At 42.2% G+C, this 18,174-nt stretch overlaps 1 protein-coding gene across 1 annotated transcript in view; it reads left to right on the top strand.

The window, feature by feature from the left end:
* LOC311350242 (uncharacterized protein) overlaps window positions 1-18,174 on the top strand; it is a gene marked incomplete at its 3' end in the record, with an annotated part of 51,364 nt that overhangs the window by 13,551 nt on the left and 19,639 nt on the right. Inside the window, exons 2-9 of the mRNA XM_084470239.1 lie at window positions 10,678-10,794; window positions 10,874-10,990; window positions 12,741-12,857; window positions 13,264-13,330; window positions 13,525-13,729; window positions 13,878-15,663; window positions 17,342-17,515; window positions 17,912-18,085. Of these exons, the coding sequence (XP_084326365.1) occupies window positions 10,678-10,794; window positions 10,874-10,990; window positions 12,741-12,857; window positions 13,264-13,330; window positions 13,525-13,729; window positions 13,878-15,663; window positions 17,342-17,515; window positions 17,912-18,085 (2,757 nt within the window). The remainder of the gene's footprint in view (window positions 1-10,677; window positions 10,795-10,873; window positions 10,991-12,740; window positions 12,858-13,263; window positions 13,331-13,524; window positions 13,730-13,877; window positions 15,664-17,341; window positions 17,516-17,911; window positions 18,086-18,174) is intronic.

Genomic DNA, 18,174 nt, shown 5'->3' with positions numbered 1-18,174 from the left:
CTCTCATATGGACGCTAGCTTTCCTTTGAGAACCGGAAGCCTTTCTGCCAGTTACTCTATGAACCGACCACACATCGTCTTAGTCTCTCTTGGCTTATTTCATTCACCGAACATCGAGTGGAGGATATCTATGAAAGAACGTTCAACACTGAACGATGGTAACGGTGTCTTGTTCTCCCCTCAGATGCCTGTGAACTCACACTGGACCCAAACACAGCCCACACGCGACTCTCTCTGTCAGAGGACGACAGAAAGGCGACGAAGGTTGAAGAGCAGCAGCCGTATCCTGATCACCCAGAGAGATTTGACCCCTGGTGCCAGGTGTTGGGAAGAGAGGGTCTGACTGGTCGCTGTTACTGGGAGGTAGAGAGGGAAGGAAGTGTTAATGTAGGAGTGACATACAGAGGAATCACAAGGAGAGGATATGGTGATGACAGCAATATTGGAGGGAACAACAAGTCCTGGAGTCTTTATTGTTATGATGACCGTTACTCTGCCCAGCACAACAATAAAGCAACAGACATCCGTCCCCCCCCCCCTGGCTCTAACAGAGTAGGAGTGTATCTGGACCGGCCTGCTGGCACTCTGTCCTTCTACAGAGTGTCCCCAGGTGGAGGAGGGTCCTCAGACACACTGACACACATCCACACCTTCCAGACCTCCTTCACCAAGGAGGACCTCCTCCCTGGGTTTGGGTTTACGACTAATGGTACCTCATTCTCTCTGAGTCAGTTGTATTGAGACACACACACACACACACACACACACACACACACGCAGATTCTCCATATGTTCTGTTGTTTTTTTTAACGCAAAAACTTTTTTTAATGCAATAGGGAATTCATTATCCTCAATATCATATCTTTGGCTTCCTCTACAGCTATAAAAAATATTATGCATTGAGCTTTCTCTACAGTTAGAAAGATTAATTGTTCAGATGAGGAGAGTTTGATGATGAAATCTACTTTAAAAAGGTGTGTTTTCAGTGATGCTCAATAAATCACTCAGTTATCAGTAATTATTACATTTCTATCTTTAGTGATCGCTCTATTGGTAAATTCTGTAGTATATTTGTATCAAATACTTTATTATTCTTGTACAAACACAGTCATGTCACTTTATATTATGCTGATGTTGATTTGATTCATGATGATGATTTAAACAGTCCTTAACTTGACTGAAACAAGCAGGGTCATGGATCGGGATAGATAGGGTATTAAATGTACTGAGGTTATGAATCGGGATAGATAGTGTATTAAATGTACTGAGGTTATGAATCGGGATAGATAGTGTATTAAATGTACTGGGGTCATGGATCAGGATAGATAGTGTATTAAATGTCTTTTTAGTCATTTACTCTTTAACCTACAAAAACAAATAATCATGTTTAAATGAATAATGTTTGTATCTAGTTTTTTAAACAGAAATAAAATAAAGTTGGTGCTATAACCGAGTATGGCCAATAGATGGTAGTGTTTCTAATTTATTCTAATTTGATGAATTCTGAACACTTGAAATGGAAACTAATGATTGTTAACCTATTAGATATTGATCAAGACTGGAAGAAAATGAATGAAACAATTAAATTAATCAAATCTATAACATTAATAATGTAAAAAAATAAATAATTTATAAATACAGAAATAAGAGATGTGTATTCTGTCGTCTCCTGGTCCTTCTTTAGTGGTCAGTTTATAAATCCTCTGCATGGAGGGTCACTTTACAGGTGTCTCTGTGACTGAACACAGCGCTGTGTGAGTATGAATCCAAGATGGAGACATTTACCAACGCCTGGCTCCTTATAAATAATCTAATAACAATAAAACCAAGACCACACCCACTGGATACTGAATAAACATTATGAAACTCCTCCCCTTGGCTAAGATACACTTGGACACGCCTCCTATAGGCCCATATCTGTCCTTCCTGGAGACCATAAAGTATAAACATGGGTCATAGCAAGGAGACCAGAAGCTAACTACCAGAATGTAGACCCAATACGATATACGACGGACCCACACATCCAGTGTAGCAACCCGGGCTTGCCAATTAGCCAGATGTAGAGCACCTGAGGAACAGGTGGAGAAGCAGGGCTTAAATAGCCTGCTTCTCCACTCATTCAGGGCTCTCCCATGTGGAGAGACTGGTCCTTCCGGGTGATGGGACCGTCAATTCCTCCCAGATTTTGGTTATATTTGTACAAGACTTTTTGATTTTCCAATAAACGTGCCTTTTTTACTTTTTGCCTGGTTAAATCGGGTCCTGATTGGAGTAAGGCGGTTCACTCCCCATGGCGGGTTGCCACACCAGACACAGAACTGAAGTTTAGATGCAGAAAAACTTCTAACTTTGTTGGTAAGGGAGTTAACAATAGTTCTTTATCAACATCAGTATATGCCTGTTGAATCAATCCACAGGAATATAAATATAGATAAGTTATTCTTCAGGGAGAGGTGTTAGACCAGGCGGCCCTCTGTCCTCCATCCTGTTCTCTCGGCTCTAATGACGTCAGGCGCTGAACATGAAGTCTCCTTTTAACAGAAGACATGTTGATCTTCATCACCGGCCCCTCAGCCCCCCTTCCTGCATTAATGACGTCATTTAACGCTTTGGTTCATTTTCAGGTTCTAAAATAAATGCACTAAAACAGTTCATGATCTGTAACTACGGCCATCACATGACTTGAAGGAGTGATATATCACTTCAGTGGGTGAAGCCGGTGGAGGACGTTCTCAGTGTTTGGCCACATTGGCCTGAGTTATTAGAAAAGCTCCTACATGTGAAGTGGCATCTCAAAGATTTTCATGTAAATAAACGTCTGTTAAGTGAGTGTCTGATGAGTTGACATGAGAGTGATGAGCCTATGAACTGGGTGTCAGTAGCGACACAGTTGGGATCTATGGGAACAAATACCGCTTATCACCAAAGGTGTCACCAAAGAGAACTAAACGGAAATCTTTGAGAATTCCACTTTGAAGTCTGTGTTACTGAATCAACCAAAGCATAGAGATGTATGCGCTAAGGGGCTGAATATAAATGCTTACTCTGTAAAGTTAGATCGATGCCCAGATAGCCAACATACGTCTCACCGATGTCTTCCTGGGATCGTAACGGCGCGTTCTACTGATGACGTCTGACTAGCATCGGCCACTAGGGGGGTCTGAACTATACTTGACCGCAACCACAACCAGTGCTCTAGGAGAGGATCCCAGTCTCACCAGTGACTCACCACAGGAACCAGTGCTCTAGGAGAGGATCCCAGTCTCACCAGTGGCCACCGGACCAGTGGAACCATTGCTCGAAGAGAGACGCTCACTCTTCAAACTGTCACTTTCTCTTCGTATTCAGAAGGATCTGTCGTAACGTTACTGGTTTTCAGGTCATCTATCACTAGTGTACAAAATGTACGTAATAGCTTTGTTAATTTTGGGACATCTAATAAAGTAGCTAATAAGGAACGTCTACGTGTGTCATTGATATACGTCATCACAGGTGAAGAGCCCAGATGCTAGCTCATGGTTGAGCCAACTTCAGTTTGCTAGCTAGAGTAGCTAACAGTAGTTCTCTCTAATGTCTCTTGTGAATGTGATGTTTATATATTTGTGTTTCACTGTTCCTTGTTGAATTGTCTCTCCACTCCCACATCCTGGATGTCGTAGTTTCACTAATAAAAAACACACAAAAACACAATGCCGTCCTTTTTCGTAGCCACCTAGAGGATGTACATCCTTCAATGACACGCCCTCTTGTGATGTCACCGTCTCTAAACAGCTACAAAATGTCTAGTAGGAGTTAGGAGACTGTGACATCACAAGAGGGCGTGTTACTGGCACCTCTTGATGCCAACAAAACCGTTCCTAACGAGAGGAGATATGTGTTATGTAAATGAGTTTGGCTGCCAGTCAGGAGAAGGCCTCACCAGGAAATAGCTGCTGCTGGAACCGCCCTAACGACCGACCAGGGAGAAACCGACGCCAGCCTTAAGATACAGACCAGCACATAGGAATCAGAGTGGACTGCATGGACCTGCCACCCTTATGGACCCTTTATCACATTATTTAATACATTCAGTTATTGTAATAATAATTAATAATAATTTCATAATTTAACATCATCATTTATTTATTACATTTCTCTTTTTATGTCCAGTTTTTTCCTTTCTTACTCTTAAAATTGAGCAGAAACAGTGAAGAAGCTGAGATCTAAGCTGAGATGTAAACCTGTACTGTTTTAACCTTCTGTGTTTAAAATGCTTTTCCAATGAAAACACATTAAGGTGAAGGTCAGCTAATGTGAAGGTTAGCTGAAGGTTAGCTGACCTTCACATTAAGGTGAAGGTCAGCCACCGTCTCGCTGTGTTTGAGCTCAACAGAGTGATGTTATGAATGGAGGCGCGGCCACCACAGGTTTGGTATGAGGAAGAAAACGTGTGGTGAGGATTAGATCTTTGTGAGATTGTACTGATCACCTGGAGCACAGGAGAGGCCTTCTCTAGGTCACATGTTTCTATTCTCTACATTATCTACATTTATCTCTTCATGGAAATCATGGGAACACTTTACAATAAGGGTGCATTAATTAACCATTAATTAACATTAGTTAATGCAGTCATGAGCATTAACAGTTAATGAATACTAGTCATTTAATTATCGTGTTCATGTTTATTAACAGTGTCCATATGAACTAAATACACATGTGAGCAATGTGTATTTAGTTCCCCATGCTAATAGTGTATTATAATGGTTATTACTGCATTTACTAATGTTAATTAGTAGTTATTATACCATTAGTTAAATGTTAGTTAATGCTTATAACTGCATTCACTAATGTTAATGAATGTTTCATTAATGTATGGTAAAGTGCTATTGAAATCCTGGTATTTATTTTCTGTAACTGAGGAGGACATGTGAAGCGATGCATCAGTGACTGAGTGTCTCTACCTGCTGTTTGAACCATCAAGTGTCTCTTTGTATTTCTCTGAGCTTCTAGACATCACAGCTCTGTCCATCGTTCATATTTTAATAAAGTGGTTATTCTTCATCACTGAGTGAAGTTATGGAATAGCAGCCTATAAGAGGTTAGTCTGACAGGAGTTTAAACTGGGAGGGGAACTGGACCAACTGGTTGGTTAACAACATCATTCTTTCTTTGTTGTTGCATTGGACGGTTTGGTGCTGAGCTCTTCATCACAGCAGGGAGAAGACAAGGTACCGTAGTCAACACGCTCTGCATATCATAATTCATAGGTTGGGTTATATTTCTGAAAACATAATGTGATGTAATGTTACTGCTTTGTAAACTTTGGTCTACTTGACACTTATAACATTGTTAATTAATTGGTTTGTATGTCGACATTTACTTGCATGAAAACTGTATTCATCTTTATTCTAACTATTTATCAAACAAGGATTTGAATATTATTATGTTTAATATAATTAATACTATTACGACTTTTACGAAAAATTATTATAATACAATTTAAGTATTTTTGTTTCAATTGTATTGTTAATATGATATGTTACTATTATTATTATTATTATTATTGAGTTATTATTATATATTTTTATATTATTATTATTATTATTTATATTATAATGATCATTTAAATTCTATTATTAATCTCATTATTGTCATTATTGTCATTGTGCGTGAGGAAGAGGGCCAGATCTGGGGATGTGGGTGTGGTCTAAACGTCATGAGGAAGTCAGTTTAAGGTCGTCAGTCAAACTGGTTCAACAGGACAGAAAACCTCAGAAGATGATTTCCTCATAGTGAGCGTATCTGTCTTCTGGTTCCCCTGCAGACGCACTTGAAGCCCTGAGAGACATTCTGTGTGAGTGATAAAGTTATCAGTGGTTTGTAGTAAACACTGGGCAGCGTCTCCACGTCTTTCCCCTCGTAGAGACTGAGAGCAGCAATGAACTGCAATGAGCGGCAATAAGCAGGTTCTATAAATAACTAAACTCTGAATGACCAGAGAAACAATCTGTAGTTGTGTTTGTGTCCAGGTCTCCAGTCTATGGATGAGGAGAGAGAGGAGGGGGGTCCTACCTCCAAAACCACTCTGTGCTGGAAAGTTCGCAGCTGGATTGAATCTAAGAGGTAAGAAGAGGATCTCTCACTGTCTGTGACTGTTGTCCATCTCAGATGTCAGACTAATAAAGGTGTCACAATATATCACTGCTGAGTGGCTAAGAATTCTCAGTAATGGGAATAACATGTGAAGAGAAGTCTGATCAGGATGATTCAGGTTAAAAGCCTAAATCATGTGTACTGGACCGGTCCAAGCTAGATGGAGCAGGTTGTTAGACCCCTTGATTGTTGGAGGTGCCACCAGATGGTAAATGGTAAATGGACTGCGTTAATACAGCGCTTTGCCACTCAAAGCGCTTTACAATTATTGCCAACTTTCACCCGTTCATATATTCATTCATACATCAACGACATGTGTAGTGGATAAACTGCAATTTAACACTAAAACTTAAATAAGAGTGTTGGAGGAAACCGGAGCAAGAATGACGAAAGACTTTATTTTTACTCGCGAACAAGCAAGAACAAAGCCGAGTTGGTTTGCCAAAGAACTGGAGCGCTGGTCACGGGCCGCTCCTTATATATCCTTTTCTGTCCATCAAGAATGTTGTTATTTATGGATCCCCTGCACACACCTGTCTAACTAATTCACAATCTGTTATCTTTCTAGTTTCCCTCCTGGCCTGCCTCTTGCCTCCCAGGAATTTTGGAAATGAGGCAGCGACAGTTTTACGGCACCAATTGGGGTGTCCAGCTCGTCTTTGCCCCTAGGCTAACCTCAGTTTACCCTGCTCCTTGACCTCTATGTCAGTGGGTAATTAAGTTAATCACCAGACTTTCTGCCACCACTCCAGGCCACAGTTAGAGAGGAGTGGTGACCTGTCTTCTTAAGCCCTTCTCCACCATTATTATATCCCTATAGCATATAGGCCTGATAAAAAGTATATGTTACCATGAAATGTAGGGGTAAATTTCTTCCATACATGCAAGGCGACAACCAGCTCGTCAAGAGCAGTTAGGGTTTGGCGTCTTGCCCAGGGACACCTCGACACTCTAGGAGGAGCCAGGGTCTCTCTACTTCCTGAGCTACTGCACCAGAACGTTGGTACACTGTGACTAGGTCATATCTTCTGGGAGAGAACAAAGTGTTCTGGAAGGCTGTTTCTACCGTCACCAGAACCATCCTGGGTCAGGAGAGTCCCTCCTCCACTAGACTGTATATATCGGAGGACCCCTCAACACTTAACCATCTAGCAGCCCAGCAGCAGGTTGATGAGCCACTGGTCATGTTGGGATGTAAACTAAAGTCAGGGAGTGGAGAGCTGGGTTTGCAGCCCAGCCTCTACATGGAACACTTCCTTAGGCCAGCTGGCCGCCTGAGAACCTTCCTCTTCTAGAACGCTCGATGGAGGGGAGAGTAGAACCTATTTACAGATGAACACACAGTGAGAAGGAGGTTTCCAGCTCTTGAAAGTTTTATTTTCAGGATGAAACCCCTCGAGACGTACCATCTTGTTTTCGAGGGGGTCCTGACAAAAAACACAACATGAGATACAATATGCAACAAAGAGCAGACATGGTTACAATTAGACTAATTATGAAGGGACCAAAACAAACACACACACCCCTGGTATAACAACAGTGAATAGTTAGACAGTTAAGAGCAGGAGTTAGGAGCAGGCTGTTGTGAGGTGAGTGATACGAGAACTTTTAAATATAACTCCTATTATATTAAAATGTTATAAAGGAGTTGGTAGGTTGTTCCAGTCTCCAAGAGCCTTATCGTTAAAAGCTTTTATCCATAATTCGACTGAAATCTTTGGGACATGAAAAGGGAGATGATTATTATGTCTCAGATAATAATTTGAATTAGAATTTTGCGGGATGAAAATAGGACAGTTTAAATTAATACATTTGAAAATAAGGTTTTAGGTATCAGTGCATAAAGACGGTGCAGTTGATGTACATTATACGGAGGTGAGGTCGAAAGGGACCATTGAGAATCAGTCTACATAAATAATTTAATATGACATCTCATGAATCCATTACATCCAGTGTTTAGCTTTAAATATGATGACTGTATGCTCTATATCACTCATATTGTATACAAATAATGTAATAACTTACTCAGGGTTACACATTTTCGTTGTTGTTACAAGATCAAATGTTGTAATATTTTTTATGTTTTATGTATTAACTATTGTTTTATGTCATTGGGTATGTGTGTACATATGAGGCATGTGTGTCTTTGAGAGTTCATTTTGGTTGCAGATGTCAATCACACTCATGTCCTGAGATTATTTATGTCTGTTGAAAAATATTATAACATTTGGACCTCAGAAAAAAAAGATCCAGACGAGTCCAGCAGCAGACAGCAGACTCCCCTGGATCCAGCTGTGTCTCCTTGAAGAGTGACCACTCTATGACACAACCTGTTCGATTTAAAGATGGAAATCTTTCTATTGATCAAAGGTCAGGGTCTGTCAGATTTTAAAATATATCAGCCAAACATCCAAGAGTCCTGATTAACAGATGGTTGTTGTTTATCTAGAAGAGTCCAGCAGGAGAGAGCAGCCTCCCCTGGACCCAGCTGTGTCTCCTTGAAGAGTGACCACTCTATGGGTCGACCTCCTGACCTAAAAGATGGACACCCCTCCAGAAAGAAGAGGTAGGAGTTTCAAACAGATGTTGAAAACCGACTAGTTGTTTATTCATCACTCTTCTCATCAGACATAACAAGTCAGGAGAAACAAAATAGTTGTGGACCTTCAATCTCTGTTGATAAAATGTTGTCTGTCCAGGCGTCACATCCAATGATCTGAGCAGATCTCCAACTATCTGTGACTGTTGTCCATCTCAGCGCTCAGCAGTGATACATTATGACTCCATCATTAGTCTGAGTAAAGCTGTGTGTGTTGTGTTGAAGCCCAGAGCAGCAGGAGAGAGCAGACTCCCCTGGACCCAGCTGTGTCTCAATGAAGAGTGACTGCTCTGTAGAACAACCTGCTGGGTATAAAGAGGATAATCAGTCTACTGAGCAAAGGTAAGGATCTGTCAGATGAAAAAATACATCAGCCAAACATCCAAGAGTCCTGAATCACAGATGGTTGTTGTGTATCTAGAAGAGTCCAGCAGGAGAGAGCAGACTCCCCTGGACCCAGCTGTGTCTCCTTTAAGAGTGACTGGTCTATGGGTCAACCTCCTGAACTAAAAGACGGATGCCCTTCCAGAGAGGAGAGGTAGGAGTTTCAAACAGACGATGAAACAGACCAGTTGGTTCTTATCAGACTCTGCTGATCAGACGCAACAAGGCAGGAGAAAATAAATAGTTGTGGACATTCAATCTCTGTTGAAAAAATGTTGTCTCTCCAGGCTTCATATCCAATAATCTGAGCAGATATCTAACTGTCTGTGACTGTTGTTCATTTCAGAGTTCAGCAGTGATACATCATGACACCATCATTAGTCTGAGTAAAAGCTGTGTGTGTGTTGTGTTGAAGCCCAGAGCAGCAGGAGAGAGCAGATTCCCCTGGACCCAGCTGTGTCTCCTTGAAGAGTGACCACTCTATGACACAACCTATTCGATTTAAAGATGGCAATCTTTCTATTGATCAAAGGTCAGGGTCTGTCAGATTTTAAAATATATCAGCCAAACATCAAAGAGTCCTGATTAACAGATGGTTGTTGTTTATCTAGAAGAGTCCAGCAGGAGAGAGCAGCCTCCCCTGGACCCAGCTGTGTCTCCTTGAAGAGTGACCACTCTATGGGTCGACCTCCTGACCTAAAAGATGGACACCCCTCCAGAAAGAAGAGGTAGGAGTTTCAAACAGATGTTGAAAACCGACTAGTTGTTTATTCATCACTCTTCTCATCAGACATAACAAGTCAGGAGAAACAAAATAGTTGTGGACCTTCAATCTCTGTTGATAAAATGTTGTCTGTCCAGGCGTCACATCCAATGATCTGAGCAGATCTCCAACTATCTGTGACTGTTGTCCATCTCAGAGCTCAGCAGTGATACATTATGACTCCATCATTAGTCTGAGTAAAGCTGTGTGTGTTGTGTTGAAGCCCAGAGCAGCAGGAGAGAGCAGACTCCCCTGGACCCAGCTGTGTCTCAATGAAGAGTGACTGCTCTGTAGAACAACCTGCTGGGTATAAAGAGGATAATCAGTCTACTGAGCAAAGGTAAGGATCTGTCAGATGAAAAAATACATCAGCCAAACATCCAAGAGTCCTGAATCACAGATGGTTGTTGTGTATCTAGAAGAGTCCAGCAGGAGAGAGCAGACTCCCCTGGACCCAGCTGTGTCTCCTTTAAGAGTGACTGGTCTATGGGTCAACCTCCTGAACTAAAAGACGGATGCCCTTCCAGAGAGGAGAGGTAGGAGTTTCAAACAGACGATGAAACAGACCAGTTGGTTCTTATCAGACTCTGCTGATCAGACGCAACAAGGCAGGAGAAAATAAATAGTTGTGGACATTCAATCTCTGTTGAAAAAATGTTGTCTCTCCAGGCTTCATATCCAATAATCTGAGCAGATATCTAACTGTCTGTGACTGTTGTTCATTTCAGAGTTCAGCAGTGATACATCATGACACCATCATTAGTCTGAGTAAAAGCTGTGTGTGTGTGTTGTGTTGAAGCCCAGAGCAGCAGGAGAGAGCAGATTCCCCTGGACCCAGCTGTGTCTCCTTGAAGAGTGACCACTCTATGACACAACCTATTCGATTTAAAGATGGCAATCTTTCTATTGATCAAAGGTCAGGGTCTGTCAGATTTTAAAATATATCAGCCAAACATCAAAGAGTCCTGATTAACAGATGGTTGTTGTTTATCTAGAAGAGTCCAGCAGGAGAGAGCAGCCTCCCCTGGACCCAGCTGTGTCTCCTTGAAGAGTGACCACTCTATGGGTCGACCTCCTGACCTAAAAGATGGACACCCCTCCAGAAAGAAGAGGTAGGAGTTTCAAACAGATGTTGAAAACCGACTAGTTGTTTATTCATCACTCTTCTCATCAGACATAACAAGTCAGGAGAAACAAAATAGTTGTGGACCTTCAATCTCTCAGTACGTTTACATGCACAGCTTAATTCGATTAAAGCCATAGCTCGACTATGCTCCTCAATTGGACAACTGCAATTGTCCGCGTATACATGGCGGGGAGTAAATCGATTAATTGGCAGAAGCGTGTCATGCCCCGGTACGATAGGTGGCGCTGTGCCCATTTCAACTAGTGGTAATAGAGCCACCGGTTGACCTCTTTACGTCACCAGCAACAACAAACTCATTCGAGAAAGATGTTTTCATTAGACAGCTGTCAGTTCACTTCGGGTCCATATAATTTCTCTGACGCTCCATTTTTCCGACCTCTCGGTCGTATGCCGACTCCTCCGGCTGCTCTGCCGGCGGAGCAGTCCGCTTACGACCGAGAGGTCTGAACAATGGAGCGTCGGAGAAATTATATAGACCCGAAGTGAACTGACAGCTGTCTGCTGAAACATGGCTTTCTCCTCCATGTCGCGTTTCAATCTGGACTTCAGAGAGTCAAAGCCAAAGTTAATTTCCCCCAATTCTTTTTCCCCATGGGCAAGATAAACCCGACTAGGAGTCTTTACTTGTTGTGGAAGTACCAGAGAGTCGGAGAACCCGACAGTCTGTAAGATTCATAATATCAGAGAATACCCCGTCAGTTCGGCCGTGGCGCAATGAATTAATAAAGATTGTAGTTATTTTACAACCTCGTTGATGGACTTTTAATTCAGCCTTGGGTTAAATCGAAGCGTAGTGTGTACTGAATGCATGTTGATGATGATACACTCCTTATAGGGGGTAACTACATTGGCACGACACCGGCTTCCTCCATTTTCTGCGCCAGCTTTTTAAATAAATCTCTGACCCAAAGTTAGTTGACAGCTGTCTACTGAAAACATTTTTCTCCCGCCGGAGCAGCCCCTCCGCCGCCCGTCCGTTTATGGCATTCCCCGCCGCTGCGCAATGAATGAATAAAGATCATAAAATCATAAAACGTCGGGAGAAAAAAACATTTATTTTGACAGATGTGCCCGAAGTTACTACTTTACAACCTCGTTGATGACCCACATTTAGAAAAACATGTACTTTTAATTCAGCCTTGGGTGAAATCGAAGCGTAGTGTCCGTGTGCTTCCACCTTTAATGAATGCATGCCATGCGCGCTCCCGCGGCCGGGACACAATTCTTATAGGGGGTAACTACATTCACCGGCTTCCTCTATCTTCTGCGCCACCTTTTTAAATAAATTGCCGTTTCTCGTTCGTCTATCTATCGTCTCTTTCTACTTCCGGCTCACGGCCCCGGGAAAAGATCTTGAGCATGCGCAGAACGCAATTCAACGCATAATCCAATTAGACTCCGTACATGCACGCTTAGCTCGACTATGAATCGCATTATCTAGGGGTCTTAATTCGACTATGAGTAACCCAATTTGATTCGAGTATAGCTCGACTAAGGTGTATAAATGCATCTTAGTAATCCAATCATAGTTGGACTAAGCCAATAAGTCGACTTTCTTGAGTGTCATGTAAACGCGTCTGTTGATAAAATGTCACATCCAATGATCTGAGCAGATCTCCAACTATCTGTGGCTGTTGTCCATCTCAGAGCTTAGCAGTACTACATCATGACTCCATCATTAGTCTGAGTAAAGCTGTGTGTGTGTTGTGTTGAAGCCCAGAGCAGCAGGAGAGAGCAGACTCCCCTGGACCCAGCTGTGTCTCAATGAAGAGTGACTGCTCGGTAGAACAACCTGCTGGGTATAAAGAGGATAATCAGTCTACTGAGCAAAGGTAAGGATCTGTCAGATGAAAAAATACATCAGCCAAACATCCAAGAGTCCTGAATCATATATGGTTGTTGTGCATCTAGAAGAGTCCAGCAGGAGAGAGCAGACCCCCCTGGACCCAGCTGTGTCTCCTTTAAGAGTGACCGGTGTATGAATGAACCTCCTGACCTTAAAGATGGATGCCCCTCCAGGGAGGAGAGGTAGTAGTTTCAAACAGATGATGAAAACAGACCAGTTGGTTGTAATCAGACTCTACTGATCAGACATTACAAGTCAGGAGAAACTGAATAGTTGTGGACCTTCAATCTCTGTTGACTCAGTATCGTCCCTCCAGGCTTCACATACAATAATCAGAGCAGGGTTTAAAGAGATGCTAATTCTCTTTGTGTGTCACGGTTTTTTCGACGCAGACAACACCAGGGAAGGTCAAAGGTTCCCAGGGGTCCATCTGTACAGCAGCAACACAAACAATTGAAGGTGTGTAAATGTAAAAGACTGAGTTTAGTTATGAATGACATGTGAACAACATCTCTCCTGGAGATAACAGTCTCCAGGCTTCCCTCTTCAGACCAGCAGGACGTGAATCCAGGACAGACGGTTCTGATGTCCTCAGTTAGTTCACAGTAAAGTTCTCATTGATGTTTGTTATTTTCCAGCGGATCAAGGAGAATGCACACGCTTTTCTAGACAAGGAGGTGGAGAAGCTCTGGAGGGTTCTCTTCCCAGATTACCCACAATGCTCAGAGAGTCAGAGGGAGGAGGTGGATGGTGAGGAAGAGGAGCAGAGGAGGCGCGCCATAGAGGGGGTGGTAGACATCACACTGCTCTGCCTGAAGGAGTTGAATCAGGAGGAGCTGGCCGACATGTTGTGGAGGAGTAAGATACTCTTATTTTGAAACAGAACAGTAAGATACTCTTGTTTTGAAAACAACAGTAAAACAAACAGAGCGGTAGGAGACGGTTATTTTAAAAGAAGAGCAGTACTATTTTGATATACACTTTCTTCTGTTGTCTTTTAATTCAGAAACTGTTGCCGCTGAGTGCCAACATAAGATCAAGTCTCACCTGAAGGAGAAGACCCAGTGTGTGTTTGAGGGAATCGCTAAAGCAGGAGAATCAAGACCTCTGAATGAGATCTACACAGAGCTCTACATCACAGAGAGAGGCAGTGGAGAGGTCAACAAGGAACATGAGGTCAGACTGATTGAAACAGCTTCCAGGAAACCAGCCAAGGAGGAAACACCAATCAGATGTGAAGACATCTTTAAACCCTTACCTGGAAAAGATAAGCCAATCAGGACAATAATGACAACTGGAGTGGCCGGCATTGGTAAAACCATCTTAACACACAAGTTCACTCTGGACTGGGCTGAAGGCAAAACCAACCACGACATACACTTCACATTTCCCTTCACTTTCAGAGAGCTGAATTTACTGAAAGGGAAAAAGTTTAGCTTGGTGGACCTTCTTCATCACTTCTTTATTGAAACCAAAGAAGCAGGAATCTGCAGATACGACCGGTTCCAAGTTGTCTTCATCTTGGATGGTCTGGATGAGTGTCGACTTCCTCTAGACTTCCAGAATGACCTGATCTGGACTGATGTCACAGAGTCCACCTCGGTGGACGTGCTGCTGACAAACCTCATCAGGGGCGACCTGCTTCCCTCCGCTCGCATCTGGATAACAACACGCCCTGCGGCAGCCAATCAGATCCCTGCTGAGTGTGTTGACATGGTGACAGAGGTGAGAGGGTTCACCGACCCACAGAAGGAGGAGTACTTCAGGAAGAGATTCAGAGAAGAGAAGCTGGCCAGCAAAATCATCTCCCACATCAAGACATCACGAAGCCTCCACATCATGTGTCACATCCCAGTCTTCTGTTGGATCACTGCTACAGTTCTGGAGGACTTCTTCAAAACAACCCAGGGAGAAGAAGAGATGCCCAGGACCATGACTCAGATGTACAGCCACTTCCTGAGGGTTCAGTCCTTACAGGGGGACAGGAAGTATCATGCGAGAGCTGAAACAGATCATCACTGGAGTTCAGAGAGCAGGGAGATCATTGTTTCTCTGGGAAAACTGGCTTTTAACCAGCTGGAGAAAGGCAATCTGATCTTCTACGAGGCAGACCTGGCAGAATGTGACATTGATATCAGAGCAGCCTCTGTGTACTCTGGAGTGTTCACCCAGATCTTTAAAGAGGAGTGTGGGCTGTACCAGAACAAGGTGTTCTGCTTTGTCCATCTGAGCATCCAGGAGTTTCTGGCTGCCCTTTATGTCTTCCTGACCTTCAACAATACTGGTGTCAATCTGCTCTCAGAAGAACAACCAACCTCCAGGGAAGATAAACTCCTCCTCCTCTACCAGAGTGCTGTGGACAAGGCCATACAGAGTGAGAACGGACACCTGGACTTGTTCCTCCGCTTCCTCCTGGGCCTCTCTCTGGAGACCAATCAGAATCTCCTACGAGGCCTGCTGGGACAGACAGGAAGTAGCTCACAGACCAATCAGAAATCAGTGTCTTACATCAAAGAGAAGATAAGTGGAGATCTCTCTCCAGAGCGAAGCATCAATCTGTTCCACTGTCTGAATGAGCTGAACGACCGTTCTCTGGTGGATGAGATCCAACAGTCCCTGACCTCAGGAAGTCTCTCTAGAGTACCGCTCTCCCCTGCTCAGTTGTCAGCTCTGATCTTCATCTTACTGTCATCAGAAGAGGAGCTGGAAGTGTTTGACCTGAAGAAATACTCTGCTTCAGAGGAGGGTCTTCTGAGGCTGCTGCCAGTGGTCAAAGCCTCCAAAACATATCTGTAGGTTCACTAATAACATGTATCACAAAACACACAACAAAATAAACATAATAAGACTGTAAACATGATAATAACATACAAAAAATCCATCATACTAAAATAAAAAATATAAAAGTACATAATATAATATACATGTTTTAATGATATATACCAACCATCTTGCAAAACATTTTGTTCACACATCACATATATTAACAATAATATTAACATAATGAAGTAAAATAATAAAATAAAGTGTTCAATTTTTTTTTTTGAATATCAGAATATTCTAGACATGAACCAACTTCATGTTAAAGTGACTTCAGAGAAGAGAATATACATACATTACTGAAGAGTAACATGTTCCTGTCTGTTTATTTTGTGTGAAGGCTGAGTGGCTGTCATCTGTCAGAGAGATGCTGTGAAGCTCTGGTCTCAGTTCTCAGCTCCAACTCCTCCAGTCTGAGAGAGCTGGACCTGAGTACCAATGATCTGCAGGATTCAGGAGTGGAGCGGCTCTCTGATGGACTGAGGAGTCCACACTGTACACTGGAAACTCTCGGGTCAGTTTTATTCAATGTGCAGAGGTTTATTCCTCTAGGCCGGCCTATTCAACTAGCGGCCCGTGGGCCGAATACGGCCCTTCTGTTTTTATATATATATATATATTTATATACAGGGGTGCACATAACTTTTTCAGTGAGTTACTCATTTGAGTATCAGGAGATGGTGTTCGGTACGCACAGCGTAGTGTCGTTTTGATAATGATAAAGGCGATTCCACCGCGGGTGGAGTTGTTGACGGGGGGGTGGGGGGGAGAGAGTGTTTGGTTGCAGTCGGGCAGAATTGTTGACAGGAGCGAAACGCAGATGTAGTAAAAGATACACGTGTAGTTTTGTTTTGATGACCTGACGGTACGCAAAAGCGCTGTAGTGGCACAGGTGACGTTACGCATCGCTGATTATGGGCGCACATGCGTACCAGTTATGTGCACCCCTGTTTATATATATATACTGTATATATATATATATTTTTTTTTTGGTTTGCATTCGTTTTATTTATCATATTACAGTGTAATATGATTCATAAAACGAATGAATTAAATCTGTCATACGCATGCCTATAAGGCTATGTCTGCACCTGCTATTGGCTCAGTCAAGCTCACGTTGCATTTTATGCTGGCGGGCCATGGAGAAAGTCCCTTTAGCTAGGCTAACAATACACTTCAAGATGTCTCTCTCCAAGCCAAAAAAACGTATGATTGATTGTGAAAATCGCCAATTCAAAAGCGAATGGACCGACAAATATTTATTAACAAATATTTTTATAATGATACGATTAAAAGTGAAGAAGAAAGGAATGAGTCTGACAAGTTCATTCCATGTAGTAGTACTATATCTATTAAGTTAACACTACTTTAAGTAAGATTTATTTGTAGCGATTCATTGACATATTTTTATTCTATGTGTGGCCCCTGAATCCCCAGTGGTTTTCCTTTTTGGCCCACTTGTTAACCTTAAGGTTTTTTAGGATAACAGACTCTTTTTAAAAGTTTTTTTTTGGACACATTTTATGCAATAATAACATTTATCAGACACATTTCAGTTTCAACGTTAGTAAAACTTACAGTTGTTTCATCATTCATAAAATATTAAAGATGTTTGATTTATAAAACATCATAAAACTTTGATTTTTGAAGGCTGAATGGCTGTAATCTGTCAGAGAGATGCTGTGAAGTGCTGGCCTCAGTTCTCAGCTCCAACTCCTCTAGTCTGAGAGAGTTGGACCTGAGTACCAATGATCTGCAGGATTCAGGAGTGAAGCTGCTCTCTGCTGGACTGCAGAGTCCACACTGTACAGTGGAAACTCTCAGGTCAGTTTTTCTCAATGTGCAAAGGTTTATTCCTTAAGGTTTACCCTCAGCAGACATGTACCGGTAGCTGATCCTTAAAAAGGGAGTCGTTATCTTAAGCCTAAATATAATGACTGTATTCATGCCACTTAACATATTTTGATCTTTAGTGATAACCAGAACATTACATATGCTAACTATCTACTAATGAGTGTAGCTACAAACTGCTAAAATTTAGAGTCCTAAAAGTAGAATAACACTCTTTTTAAAAGTTTTTCTTTGGACACATTTTATGCAAAAATAACATTTATCAGACACATTTCAAGTTTGACGTTCGTAAAACTTAGTTGTTTAATCATTTACAAAATAATAAAGATGTTTGATTTATATTTAATACAACTTTTTTTAATTGTGAAGGCTGACTGGCTGTCTTCTGTCAGAGGGATGCTGTGAAGTGCTGGCCTCAGTTCTCAGCTCCAACTCCTATAGTCTGAGAGAGCTGGACCTGAGTACCAATGATCTGCAGGATTCAGGAGTGAAGCTGCTCTCTGCTGGACTGGGGAGTCCACACTGTACACTGGAAACTCTCAGGTCAGTTTTACTCAATGTGCAAAGGTTTATTCCTTAAGGTTTACCCTCAGCATACATTTACCGGTAGCTGATCCTTAAAAAAGGATTAG

Source organism: Micromesistius poutassou (assembly GCF_964030765.1).
Source record: "Micromesistius poutassou genome assembly, chromosome: 7".
Taxonomy (NCBI): domain Eukaryota; kingdom Metazoa; phylum Chordata; class Actinopteri; order Gadiformes; family Gadidae; genus Micromesistius; species Micromesistius poutassou.
Note: the sequence above shows the minus strand (reverse complement) of the source record. Positions and strands in the feature narration are given on the sequence as shown.